The sequence below is a fragment of the Canis lupus genome, chromosome X (assembly GCF_003254725.2).
Source record: "Canis lupus dingo isolate Sandy chromosome X, ASM325472v2, whole genome shotgun sequence".
NCBI classification, from domain to species: Eukaryota; Metazoa; Chordata; class Mammalia; order Carnivora; family Canidae; genus Canis; species Canis lupus.
The window spans coordinates 122,234,119-122,247,485 of NC_064281.1; the positions used below are offsets into that span (position 1 = coordinate 122,234,119).

Below are 13,367 nucleotides of genomic sequence, written 5' to 3' on the forward strand. Positions count from 1 at the left end.
AAATCTGAACAGACTTATAATAAGCAAATAAATTGAATTAGTAATTTCCAATGTTCCATAGCAGAAGAAATGAACAGACATCTCTCCAAAGAAGCCATCCAGACGGCCAACAGATACGTCAAAAGATGCTCAACATCACCGATCATCAGGGAAATGCAAATCAAAATGACACTGAGATATCACCTCACACTTGTCAGAATGGCTAAAATCAACAATGCAAGAAACGAGTGTTGGCGAGGATGAGGAAAAAAAGGAACCCTCTTGCGCTGTTGGTGGGAGTGCAAACTGTGCAGCCACTCTGAAAAACAGTATGGAGGTTCCTCAAAAAGTTAAAAATTTAAAAAAAATTTTTTAAAAAAAGTTAAAAATAGGGGATCCCTGGGTGGCTCAGGGGTTTAGCGCCTCCCTTCGGCCCAGGGCGTGATCCTGGAGTCCCGGGATCGGGTCTCACGTCGGGCTCCCTGCGTGGGGCCTGCTTCTCCCTCTGCCTGTGTCTCTGCCTCTCTCTGTGTGTCTCTCATGAATAAATAAATAAAATTTTTTTTATAAAAAGTTAAAAATAGAGCTACCCTACAATCCAGTGATAGCTCCACTGGATATTTACCCCCAAAATACAAAAACACTACTTCAAAGGAATATGGGCACCCCTATGTTCAAAGCAGCATTATCTACAATATCCAAATTATGGGAACAACCCAGGTGTCCATCCATATGGATGGATAAAGAAGACGTGGTATATACCCAGTGGATTAGGACTCCCAAAGAAAGAGATCTTGCCATTTGCAAAAACGCGAATGGAGCAGAGAGTATAATGCTAAGGGCCGTGTGTCAGAAAAAGACAAATACTATATGATATCACTCATCTGTGGACTTTAAGAAACCCAACCACAACAGAACAAAACAAAAACCAAGCAAAATAAAGACAGACAAACCGAGAAACAGACCTGTTACATCTGAGGACAAGCTGACGGTCACCAGAGGGGAGGGGCATGGGTAAGATAGGTAACGGGGTTAAGAAGTGCGCTGTGGGATCCCTGGGTGGCGCAGACGTTTGGCGCCTGCCTTTGGCCCAGGGCACGATCCTGGAGACCCGGGGTCGAATCCCACGTCGGGCTCCCGGTGCATGGAGCCTGCTTCTCCCTCTGCCTGTGTCTCTGCCTCGCTCTCTCTCTCTCTGTGACTATCATAAATAAATAAAAATTAAAAAAAAAATTAAAAAGAAGTGCACTTGTCCCCACGGCCACTGGGTGGTGTGTGCGATGCTGAGATGTTGGATCTCTAGATTGTATACTTAAAACTAACAGAACACTGTGTGTTGACTATCCTGGGATTTCATCAACCAATTAATCACTTAATGGTCCCACAAAGAAAATCCAAGCCCAGAAGTCTTCACGGGTGAATTCCATGAAGTAGCATAACCGGAAATCTATGTCCATAGAAAAACTTGCGTGTAAAAGAAAAAGAAAAACCTTGCATCAAACGATCATAGCAGCATTATCCACAACAGCCAGAAGGTGGAGGCACCCCGAAGGCCCATCAGTGGGTGCACGGATGAGCAGAACGTGGTCCCCGCATACAGTGGAACATCGTTCAGCTAGGAAGAGGTCATGAAGTACTGTTCCACGCTACAGGGTGGACGACCCCAGAGACATTACGCTGGGCGTGAGAAGCCGGGCACGAAGGGTGACGTATTGTAGGATTGCATTCATGTGAAACATCAGAACAGGCCAATCCACAGAGGCAGAATGTAGACTAGTGGGGGCTGTGGGGGTGCTGGGGGGAATGGGGAGTGACCACTAACAGCTACAGGGTTTTTTTGGGAGGTGATGAAAATGTTCTGGAATTGGATCGTGGTGATGGTTTGCACACCTTTGTAAATATGCTAAAAACCAACAAACTGTACATTTCCAAGGGTGAATTTTACAATATGTGGATTATATCTCCATAAAATAAAGCAAATTCTAACTTTGAAAGGGAAAGGATCAAAGATCCTATACCGGACAGATATTAGCCAAAAGAAAGTGACAGTTGTTATGTCACTGTCAGGCCAAGTGGACCATGAGGCAAAAGCATTGCAGTGTCAATGCGTGTGTCACTCTGTTTTTTTTTTTAAAGGTTTTATTTATTTATTCATGAGAGAGACAGAGAGAGAGAGAGAGGCAGGGACACAGGCAGAGGGAGAAGCAGGCTCCATGCGGGGAGCCCGACCTGGGACTGGATCTCCGGTCTCCAGGATCACGCCCTGGGCCGAAGGCAAGCGCCAAACCGCTGAGCCACCCGGGGATCCCCGTGTCACTCCGTTTTGATGAAATGTTCAACTTACCTGAAATATGTAGCACCCGCACTTACTAACTTAAAAATACACAAAGCAGTAGTTGGAGGAATGAGAAAGGGCCATCAGGCCTCTACTCAGGGACATCTCCATGGGGCCTCAGGGCGTCCGGGTGGCTCTGCCGGTTGGGCGCCCAACTCTTGATTTCGGCTTGGGTCATGGTGTCGGCTCGTGGGATCGAGCCTCACCTCGGCCTCTGTGCTGAGGGTGTAACCTGCTTGGGATTCTCTCTCTCTCTCTTTCTTTTTTTTTTTTTTTTGAAATCTCCGTGGGGTCTGGAGACAGGCTCTGGAGATTTTTTTTAAGAATTATTTATTTATTTATGATAGACAGAGAGAGAGAGAGAGAGGCAGAGACACAGGCAGGAGCAGGCTCCACGCAGGGAGCCCGACGCGGGACTCGATCCCGGGACTCCAGGATCGTGCCCTGGGCCAAAGGCAGGTGCCAAACTGCTGAGCCACCCAGGAACCCCCCACCCCGGAGATGAGGTTTTTATATTCATCGCAAAAGGCCAGGTGGGGTTGAAAAATATCGAAAACCTCTCTTAAGGCAAAAATCTAATCCCGTCACTGCCCTGCCTACAGGCAGCCGTGCAACGGCTCCCCAGCGCCCACTTGAGAAAGTTCACTTTCCAGGCCAGTCGCCAGCCACTGGGCACAAGCGCCCTCAATCCACCAAAGCGGGTTATTTGTTCTTTCCCAAACACTTCGCGCTTCGTGTGTCGCCCACCTGCAGCCACGGGGACGGAGGCACGGCTGCCCGGGTTAAGCCAGGAATGGGCAGAGGACGTGGCTGGCCTGTGGCCACCAGTGGCTGGCGGTCCTGCGTGCTCCCCTCCGCCTCCCGAGGGAGCTGCTTCTCTCCCGGGGTGGACTCCTTCACCCCCCCATGTCACCCACGAGTGATCCCCATCTTTCCAGGCCCGCCTCCGCTGCCCATGTCCCGCCTCGGGCCCCCACGTGGACCCGACCCGCGTCCCTGCCGCCAGCGCCGCCACGCCGAGCTCCGAGGGGTCTCTCCAGGGCTCGGGTCCCACGCTCAGCCTCTGGCTCCGTGGAACGACCTCCAGGTCCCCACTGGCCAGCAAATGTCATGAAACGGAACCGAGGCCCCGGCTCCCCGTTCTTCCTCGCGCTGACGGCCTGCACCCGCGCAGGGAAGGGTGAAGAGCCCCCCGAGTTCTCCGCAAGTCCCCAGGCACCCTCATGCGCCCAGGGAGCCTCGTCACTCGCACGCAGGCAGTCGGGGGCGTCAAGCACGCGGCTGTGTGGCCTTGGCTCCGGCCCTCGGCCTCTCTGTGCCGCCCTTTCCGCAGGTGTCAGGTGGAGATGGTGACGGGGCTTCGAGTGACACACGGAGGCGGCGGGTGGCCCGACGTAAAGCTGCATCCGCATTTGCAGAGGAGGACGAGAAACAGTCCCTTTGGCTCTATTTTCGGGCCCTGCAGGGAAACTGGCGTGCCCACCACCCACCCTGTCTCTCCCCCAAGCCCACCCCATCCAACCCCTCCTGGTAAATGGTCCGACCCGTCTAGGCCACCGGGCCGCACCTCCTTCGCTCCCCACCCCCACCCGACCAGCATCCCCGCCCCACCCAGCCGGTGTCCCCGGCCCCAGCGCCACCCACAGGTTCGCGGAGACCCACCCTGTGTGGGCCAGAACCAGGGCTACAGGGTCCTCCCATTGCCGGACTGGTCCCTGACAGCTGGGAGGACGCGAGCGCACTGGGGCCCGCTCCCAAGCAGCACCCACCCTCTCCAGCTGCCGCAGCTCAGCTCCTGCCACCCGCCAGCGGCTGGCCACCGCTCCCAGACTAAGGTCCAGCCCTTACCCTGCCAGGCCTGAGCACCTGCCGGTCCCCGAGCCTGCAACGGTCTCACAGAGCGCCCCCCAGCTCCCTCTCCGTGGCCCACCCCCAGCTCCGGCCTTCGGGGGCCAGTCTCTCTCCCAGACCGCGACACCTGCGGCCTAGGCACCTGGGCGACCCAAAGATTGCCTCTCACAGACTGCCCCCTGGGAGGGATGCAGGGCACCCACCCCCGCCTGCCCTGGGGGTCCCCTTATCTCCCGGCTCCTGGATGGGAAGGGCAGGACTTCTCCCCCAGGGCCGGATTCCAGGGGTGCGGGTGGGGCGGGGAGGGGGGCAGTGGGGGAGAGGAATGGTTTTGAGCGGCTGCCCGGGTGGTGACGCCCGAGGAGGCCTGATGGATGGTTTTAGATGTGGCCATGGCGCCGCCTGCTGGCCGGAGGCCAAGTGGCACCCGCGTGCGGCCGAGGGTCTGGCCATCTCCCAACCGAGTGGCTCCCGCGCAGGGCTCCCGGAGCAGCCGGCGCGCCTGTCCCCACGCAGGTCATGCGCATCGTCCGAGCAAGCTCACCCCCTCCATTACGGGGCCACCTTCTCGAGGGCAGGCACCTTGCACGCCGGGCCCAGCGGCGGCCACAAACCAGAGGCCCAATCGATACTTGATGGACAAAACAAGAACAAGCAGGTGTCGTGAGACTCCGGGGTGAAGACGTCAGAGGTGTCAGGAGGTGACAAGGGCCCGAGTAGGAGCTAAGGGGGGGGACAAACAGGTCACTGGAGTTGAGGACCCCAAGCTGCTGGGGTCCCCTGGCCTCTGCCCTGGCTGTCTGAGGGCCCCTGGACTGTGGGCCGGGAAAGGGGCGCAGGCATGGTAGGACTGGATCATGTGACCCAAAAGCCCGGAGCGCAGCATCACCTAGAAGTGGGCCTAGAAGTGGGCCACGGGGACAAAGGACGAAACTGCCCGCCACCCTCTGGACTTGCCCTGAGCGCAAGGGCCCATGGGAGCTAAGGGCAATAGGGAGCAGGAAGGGGGTGAGGGGAGGCTAGGAGAAAAGAGCTGTTGAGGTGTTGGTGCGCCTGGGACTCCCACCCTACGATGTGCCCATTGCCGGCCGCCTGGAGGTGCGCTATGCCCGGCGGTTCCGACAGGTGCCAGGCCCCCTGGCCCCGACCCCAAGCACCGCTGCAGGCCTCCCGCGCCTCCTGCCCTCGCCCGCCGACACCCAGGCCGGCCCTGCTTGGGCCTCCCTGCCTCCCTGCCTCCTCGCGGGTCCCAGAGCTTCACAAGAAGGGTCTCCCCCATCGCGCTCCGCAACGGGGGCTGGCAGGGAGCAGCGGGCAGGACTCAGTGGGGAGGAAGCGCCGGCCAGCTGGGCCGGGACTCAGGGTGCTCCTCTGCTCGGTTAGGGCTGAAGAGCGGCCCTAGGGGTCCTCCTCTAATGGAGGGAGGAGGGAGGACGAGGAGGGAGGAGGGAGGAGGCCTAGTGGGGCCAGGAAAGGCTCAGGGCCTGGAAGGTAGGACTCTGGAGCCCTGGCCCGGCCACAGTGCGGTTGCAAGGGGCAAGGGCCACACAGCCCGGAGGACTGGCCACCGCTCTTCACGCCGCAAGCCATCACAACCCAGGCTGGGTGTCCCGTGTCATCTTCCTGTCCCGGGGATGTCATGCCCTCCCCCCCCCAGCTCATGGGCTCTGTAAGCCACAGTACGGGATGGATGTTGAGTCCCCGCTGGTGCCCTGTCCTGGCTAGGGGGCTCCTCCCACCTTCCGGGGTTCCCTAGCCTTCCACATAGGAGGTGCCCACTGGAAATGCTCTCTGTCTGGCCAAGGCTGTGGAAGGTGGGGGACGGAAGGGAGAGGTTGGGGGACACAGTCTCCCCTTGCCTGTGAGCCCTTCCCAGCCTGTCCCCGAAACCCATCCCCAGGGCACCGGAGACAGGGCTCCCCAGACCGCCACTCGGCCCCCCGCCACTGCCCTCGGCTGGCAGCCCTCCGTTTCCGTGGAGCCAGAGCCACATGCAGGCTGGCCTCTAGGGGAGCAGAGCTGGCAGCTGGGCCGCCTGTCGCTGGCACTTTGGGGGGACAGGGACAGGAAGTTCTTGAACAGCTGGGAGCTCGCCTGCCACCATGGGAGGGAACACAAGTTCAGGTGGCGGTGGGCGAGGTCGCATGGTGGGGGCCTGCGGCCAGCGGGGCCACCTCCTCGGTTTCCTTCCACAGGTGACATTCATCCCCTCCACACTCGTCCCCCACCCCTGTCCCTTACCCCTCCCTCCAGCTCACCATGGGCCCGTTGCTCTGTCTGTCTTTATTGATTTGGGGACAACTCGAGTGGGGCTGGAGGGCCATGACGCAAGCGGGACCACCACAGTCAGCAAAGCACAGAACAGCGTGCAGGAGGAACTGCCCCCAAAGCCTCCTCAGCTCCTAGATGGGGCGTGGTGGTGACGGTGGGGGAGTCCCCGCGGACACGGAGGCCAGGGCACAGGGTGGCAGATGGGGGAGTCCCACGCCTGCCCGGGGCCGTGCGCCACACCCACACCTCTCCGACTTGCCAGCAGAGGCCGCAGGGTCCTGGGGGTGGGGAGAGAGGCCCGAAAGGATCCACCCATGAGAAGGGAATCCGGGAGGCCGCGCGCACCCGAGCACCTGCCTGCGGGGGGGGGGGGGCAGTCAGGGGGCGCCCCCAGCCTGCCCTGCGCCCCTGCTCCCAGTCAAGGTTCTCGGCAGCGGCACCCACTGGGTCCTTGGCAGGGGCCCGCACTGACCCTCATGGGCCCACGGCCACCAGCTCCCATCCCCTCCCTGCCGCTGCCCTCCGCTCTCTGGGGTCGCCCTGCTGAGCTCCTGGCCACATGGAGCCCGCCCCCTGTAAGTGCCCTCGGGAGTCAGGTCCCCGTGGGTGCGGGGCCCACCCCTGCACACCTGCGCATCACCACTTGGGGGGCTGGCAGGACTGGAGGCCGGGGTGGCTGTGGCGGGTCATCCTCCGCTCAGAGGCCTCCTCACCCTCCGGGCTCTGGCCCAGCTTGCGGATGTGGCGCAGGAAGGAGGTGGCATTGAACGCTCTCTGTGGGGACAGAGGGTTGTCAGGCCAGGCCCCGGCCATGGCCCCAAGACTCCCAGGAGCCCAGAGGCCACCGGCCACCCGGGCCCTCTTCCCTGAGGGGCGGGGGCCGCCCTGAGCCAGGTCCACGGGCCCCTCCCTCACCGACCTTCCAGTGGGTCCGGGCAAAATTCTTCTGGATCTGCTCACTGACAGAGCCCAGGATGTCCTTGTCCAAGGCCGCGTCCCCAGAGATCCTAGAGGGAGGCCAAGGGTCAGTGGCGGGGCAGCCTCTGAGGGTGTGGTCCCTCCGGGCGCGGGCCAGGTTGGCAGGGGTCCCCACTCACCAAAGATGCTGTAAGGCCTGCTGGCAGGTGAACCTCTTCTGGGGGTCTCGCTCCAGAAGGTGCCGGATGAAGTCTTTGGCTGGAGTGGGGACGCCAGGTCAGCCCACCCCATCCCCACTCCCCCCGTCACTCCCCCCTCCCGCAGCTCGGGGCCAGCTTCAAGTTCACCTGATTCTGAGATGTCATCCCAAAAGGGAGAGTCAAACTCGTAGCTGGCCCTCAGGATCTGGCTGAAGAGTTCAGGATCGCTCTCGTCGTAGAAAGGGGGGTACCCACAGAGCCTGGCACCCACACATGAATCACCCAGCTGCCCAGCCCTCCCCAACCCAGCAGAAAGCAGGCAGGCCGAAGAGGAGCCTTCGCAGGGGTCACTCACAAGATGTAGGAGATGACACCCAGGGCCCACACATCCACGGCCTTCCCGTAGGGTTTCTGCTCCAAGAGCTCCGGGGCTGGCGGCCAGAGACAGACAGACACACACCCGCACGCACACGCACCGCGCCTTCAGTGCTGCCAGGCTCGGCCGAGCTAACCCCACAAATGACCCACCCCCTGCCCTACCCTGGTACACGGCTCCCGCGGTGTCCCCCAGCCCCCCCCAGCCCCCAGCAAGCCTCAGCGTGCCCCCCTCACTGACCCACATATCCTGGGGTCCCACAGGCGGTGCCCAGCATGTTGCCAGCCTGGATCTTGGAGAGGCCGAAGTCAGAGACCATGATCTTGGAGTCCTCAAAGGGCGTGGCATAGAGGAGGTTCTCAGGCTGCGACACACGGGGCGCCAGAGGAAGTGCCAGTGAGCCCCGGGGCCCCCTGGAGTCCCCCAGACGCTCGGGGTGCAGGGTTGCCGGGCGAGGCCCAGGCCGGCAGGCGGGAGGGCAGGCACCTTGAGGTCCCGGTGCACGATACCCAAGCTGTGCAGGTAGGAGACGGCCCCGAGGACCTGGCCCACTAGGTGGCTGGCGTCCTTCTCTGTGTAGGAGCCACGCTCCATGATGCGGTCGAACAGCTCGCCCCCTGTCACCCTGGGGGGAGCGGGGGCTCAGCTAATCCGGCCGCGGCGCACCGCCCCCCCAGCGCCGCCCTGCAGCCTGCCCCTGCCCCCCTCACAGCTCCATGGCCAGGTACAGGTGGGAAGGGCTCTCGTGGACGTCCTCCAGGGCCACGATGTTGGGGTGGCTGACCCTGCAACGGCACGAGGAAGGCGCCGCTGGGCCCCCACAGCCCAAGCCGCGCCTCTCGGGGCCTAGGAGTGCTCGGTCCTGGGCCACCCCAAGCCCTCCTCCCTCCTCTCGTCCTCCCCCCCCCCCCCCCCCCCCCGGGCCGTTCCTGCCACCCCTGCCACCCCTGCCACCCCTGCCCTGTGCAGCAAGGTGGAGCCCCAGGCCCGGCGCACCTGCGGAGCACCGCGATCTCGTTCTCCACCAGGGCCTCCTTGCCTCGCAGGGCCTTCTTGGGGATGCACTTGAGGGCCACAAGGTGTGAGGAGCCGCGCTCCTGGGCCAGCACCACCTCCGAGAAGGCGCCCCTGGGGGGCAGGCCGCGGGGGACAGGAGGGAAGGGGGAGGGGTGGGGAGGCCGAAGACGGGAGGTGCCGCGGGCCCAGGCCACCCGCCCGCCCCCACGAGCCTCACACGTTCACACACTCGCGCACACGCACCCCGCGCTCACTGACACACACACTCACGAGCCGAGCTTCTCCCGGATCTCGTAGACGCTGCTGATGTCTTCCGTCTGCTTCTTGAGCAGCAGCATGTCTGCGGGGGGCCGGGCGGAGATGGAGGGGCGCCCCCTGGGGAAGCCACCCCAGTGGCAGCCCCGCGAGAGCCAGGAAGCCGCCCGCCCCTCCCCCACCGCCCAGGCCCGCACCCCCAGGCGGGCGACTCCCAGCGAGGCCACCGCGGCCGCTGCCCCCTCCCGGACGCGAGGCCACCACCCGGTGCCCCCACCCCCGCACCCCGACGGCGGTCGGCACCGACACCCGCTCTCTGCCTCCACACAGCGGCCCCGCCGCGGTCGGCCGCCTTCCAGAAGGCTCCGCGCACCCCCACCCCGTCCCCCCGGGCCCACCCCACCCACAGACGGGCGGCCCCCCTCCATCCCCCGCCTGGCCCCGCCGCCCTCGGCCCGGCGCTGCCGGGCACGCGCCTCTCGGGGCCTCCCGCGCCCCCGAGATGCACCTGCGACCCCCGCGCCCCGCCGCCGGCCGCGGCCACGGCCACCCACGCGGCCGCCCCAGTGCAGCGCGGGCCTCGGCGCCTCGGGGCGGGAGGGACTCGGCTGCCTGGGCCTCCCGCGTCCCGCGCTGCGTGGGCCGCGCCGGGCTTGACAGGTGCGCGCGGGGGCGCGGGGGCTGCGGCGGCGGGGCCGGGATCCCACGCGCCCCCGCCCGCGCGCGCCCCCGCTCCCGGCAGCGCCGGTGCGGACCTGGAGCCGAAGCCGCAGCGTCGCCGCGCAGTGGCCGCCGCGCCGAGCCCCCCGCCCGCGCCCCGCCGGACCCGCCCCCTCCGCGCGCGCCCCCGCCGGCCGCCGGCGACCAGAGCGGGCGGTGGCCCAGCGCTGCCGCGGAGCCGCAGGGCGCCTTGTAAGGCAATGGGCCCGGCGCCGCCGCCGCCTCCCTCCTGGGCCCGCCACGCCAGTTCCTGCCGCCTCCGCCCGGGCGCCCCGCTGGACCGGCCCCAGGGCCTTTGCACCGCTGCCGCGGCTCACCCGCATGGTGACGGGCTCCCTGCTGCCTGCGGGTCTCCTCCCTAGCCCCGCCCCGCCACTTCTGCCACCTGGCCTGAGCCCCCAGCGGCCGCGAGGAGCCTCCCCACTGGGCTCCCCCTGCCCCCCCTGCCCCCCACGCCCGGTCTCCTCCCCTCCAAGGAGTCAGGCCATTTCCCGAATCCAGGACGGTTCCCGCGGCCTCCACACCCTCCCAGGGCTCCCCACGTGACCGGGAGCCAGAGCACAAGTCCCCGCAGGGGCCCAAGGGCGCTGCATGGTTGGTCCTCCTTCTCGATCATGCTCAGGCCCCTCTCACCCCCGCCCCCCTCCACTAGGTCTAGCAGCTCCGACCCCGCCGGCCCCCTAAGTGGCCCTCAAACAGCGCCGGCGCACCTGCCCCAGGGCCTTTGCACTGGCTGCCTCTCCGCCTGGAACGCGCTTCGCTCAGACTTCTGCGTCCCTGCCGCCTCACTCTATCAAGCCGCAGCTCCAGGGTCCTCTCCTGGAACAGGCCTCCCTGCCCGCCCACCCCAGTCCCTAGTACACCACCCTGCCTGCCCTGTCCTCAGAAGATCCATCATTGCCGTGTCACCTCCTCAGTCTTGTCTTCCTCCTCAACGCACCCGCTCCCGAAAGTGTCTCTGCTGACCCAGCTCCAGAAAATAATCGCCGGGTGACTGGACTCAGTCCTTCATCCAACAACTGGCAGATTCTTCCCCTCCAGCTCCATCTCAGTTCGGGCACTGGGTCCAGGGGCGTCCGCGCCCCACCAGGGACAGGGACGCAGGTGTCCTGGCCATTGACCGGAGCTCATGCAGACCGGCCAGGGCTGCAAGGGCTTCTCGGAGCCACAGGGGCCAGGGGTGGCCTGCTGAATGTCTCTTTGCAGGGGTCTGCTGGCCCCGCCGTGACACAAAGTCTTTTTTTTTAATTTTTTATTTATTTATTCATGAGAAACACAGAGAGAGAAAGAGACACAGGCAGAGGGAGAAGCGGGCTCCATCCGCTTCCATCGAGTCCATCCGTGGGACTCGATCCCGGGTCTCTAGGATCACGCTCCGGGGTGAAGGTGGCATTAAACCGCTGCGCCACCGGGGCTGCCCGACACAAAGTCTTTTAAGAGGCTCCCCAGGCCCGACAGACATTTGTCAAGATCATCTTTGCAGAACTCAGCTCGGACACGTCTCTAATACTTGGCCAATCTGAGAAGCACCCCCAAGCTCACCCAACAACGTTCCTGGGGCCCTAGCCCTCGGCAGCTGGCTCACCTCTGTGAACAGGGTTTCCTAGGAATGGAATTGACCGCGACCCCCAGCTCACCCTGACCGGAAGGCCTGCCTGTTTCGGGACGCCTGGACCGATTGACACAAACCCGAGCCTCGTCTTACCTGCTCGTCTAATAATTACCCATCAACGTGTCGAATCCACTGCGGCCGCTTTGGCCCAGCCAGAAGAAAGATTATCAGAGCCCCGTGGTCACAGGTGATAACAAGGAATATAATTCACATACATGTGTGTTTGTGTTTCAGACAAGTGCGATGTCTGAGAAATGAAAGCCCGCCCGCCTGGAGAGAGACGTCCCCGCGGGCCAGCACGTGAGATGTGGAGGCAAGAAGACAAGGGCTCACTTCCAAAGGGAGCATGGAAGGAAGAGGCGGCATCGGAGTCTGCGATGGACACGGCTCCGAGCTCAGCAGGTGCTTTTGAGGCCCCTGGCCTCACGGCAGAGGTGGTAGGTATCGCGGTTGCTGGGCTTTTTTACAGTGTTTACAATACACCAGAAATCACCCCCTTTGCAACTGTTTAAACATCTGCTGAAGTATTGTAGACTCCCACTTCGAAATGCTTGTGTGTGCGCGCGCGCGCGTGCGCGGAGTGGTTGGGATAAAGAGCTTTTCCAAATCCTTTCAGAGGCCCATTTGCAGAAAAATCAGTGGAAAGTTGACCGTAGGCCTAAATGTAAAACACCCAACTCTTGTAGGAAAACAGAAGAGAAAAATCTGTCTTAGCTTGGGCTTGTGATGAGTTTTTAGATACAATATGGGAAGCACGGCCCATGAAAGAAAACACGAGAAATTGGACTGTATCAACATTTTGAATGTTTGCTCTGCAACAACGGTGTTAAAGAGAATGAGAAGACAAGCCACAGGAGCGGGGGAGATCTTTGCAAAACATGTATTTGATAAAGGACCGGTATTCAAAATATACGAGGAACTCAGGGACGCCGGGGTGGCTCACCTGGTGAAGTGCCTCTGCCTTCGGCTGAGGTCTCGATCCCGGGGTCGAACCCGGAGTCAGGTTCCCTGCTCAACAGGAAGTCTGCTTCTCCTTCTCCCTCTGCCCTTCTGCCCTGCTCATGCTCTCTCTCACTCCTGTCTCTCTCTCAAAAAAAATTAAATCTTAAAAAAAAAAAAAAATATATATATATATATATATATATGGAACTCTTAAAACTCAATAAGAAGCAACCCAATTAAAAAATGGGCAAAAGGCCTTACCAGACAACTCACCATGAAAGAAATACAGATGAAAAAGAAGGATATGAATAGATGCTCCACATCCTACATCTTATGTCAGCAGGGAACTGCAAATTAAAACAGCGAGATACCCCTACCCTATGGCGGTTTCTTACAAAAGTCAACGTACTCTTAGCATATGACCCAGCAATCACACTCCTGGGTGATTTCTGTGTGATTCAACCCGAAGAAGTCGGAAATTTATGTCTACACAAAAACTAGCACTTGAAGGTTTAGAGCAGTTTTATTCATAATCAGGCAAAAATTGGGAGCCACCCAGATGTTCCTAGGTAGGAGAATGGATTAAAAAGAAAAGGGTGTGGGGATCCCTGGGTGGCTCAGCGGTTCGGCGCCTGCCTTCGGCCCAGGGCCTGATCCTGGAGACCAGGGATTGAGTCCCACATCGGGCTTCCTGCATGGAGCCTCCTTCTCCCTCTCTCTCTCTGTGTCTCTCATGAATAAATAAAATCTTTAAAAAAAAGAAAAAGAAAAGGGTGGTCCATCCGGAGGCACCTGGGTGGCTCAGTCAGTTGAGCAATCGACTCTTGGCTTTGGCTCATGTCGTGATCTCAGGGTCGTGGGATGGAGCTCCACTCTGCTCAGCTGGGGGTC

At 61.5% G+C, this 13,367-nt stretch overlaps 1 protein-coding gene across 6 annotated transcripts; it reads right to left on the bottom strand.

Annotated features, from left to right (window-relative positions):
* Positions 1-6,433: 6,433 nt before the first annotated feature.
* Positions 6,434-10,312, bottom strand: PNCK (pregnancy up-regulated nonubiquitous CaM kinase). 6 transcript variants are annotated; one of them, XM_035711422.2, is made up of 12 exons: positions 10,240-10,312; positions 9,218-9,287; positions 8,927-9,058; positions 8,641-8,715; positions 8,417-8,555; positions 8,171-8,294; positions 7,910-7,985; positions 7,702-7,814; positions 7,534-7,612; positions 7,356-7,443; positions 7,066-7,210; positions 6,434-6,714 (listed from the first exon to the last, which is right to left on the bottom strand). In XM_035711422.2, the coding sequence occupies exons 2-11, from the start codon at positions 9,283-9,285 to the stop codon at positions 7,073-7,075; spliced, it is 1,032 nt and encodes a 343-aa protein (XP_035567315.1). In that variant the 5' UTR covers positions 9,286-9,287; positions 10,240-10,312; the 3' UTR covers positions 6,434-6,714; positions 7,066-7,072. The 6 variants fall into 6 exon arrangements, with proteins under 6 accessions (XP_035567315.1, XP_035567316.1, XP_025316410.1 ...); XM_035711423.2 differs by lacking the exon at positions 10,240-10,312 and adding an exon at positions 9,958-10,027 and having other exon boundaries at positions 7,702-7,763; XM_025460625.3 differs by lacking the exon at positions 10,240-10,312 and adding an exon at positions 9,958-10,027.
* Between the last annotated feature and the right edge of the window lie 3,055 nt (positions 10,313-13,367).

Excerpts from the sequence above, each read along its gene's own strand:
- PNCK (XM_035711422.2), bottom strand. The coding sequence starts at position 9,285 with ATGCTGCTGCTCAAGAAGCAGACGGAAGACATCAGCAGCGTCTACGAG. Across the intron at positions 7,986-8,170 it reads TGGGACCCCAGGATATGTGG|CCCCGGAGCTCTTGGAGCAG; the intron begins GTCAGTGAGGGG and ends TCTGGCCGCCAG. Across the intron at positions 7,211-7,355 it reads TTGCCCGGACCCACTGGAAG|AGAGCGTTCAATGCCACCTC; the intron begins GTCGGTGAGGGA and ends CTGTCCCCACAG.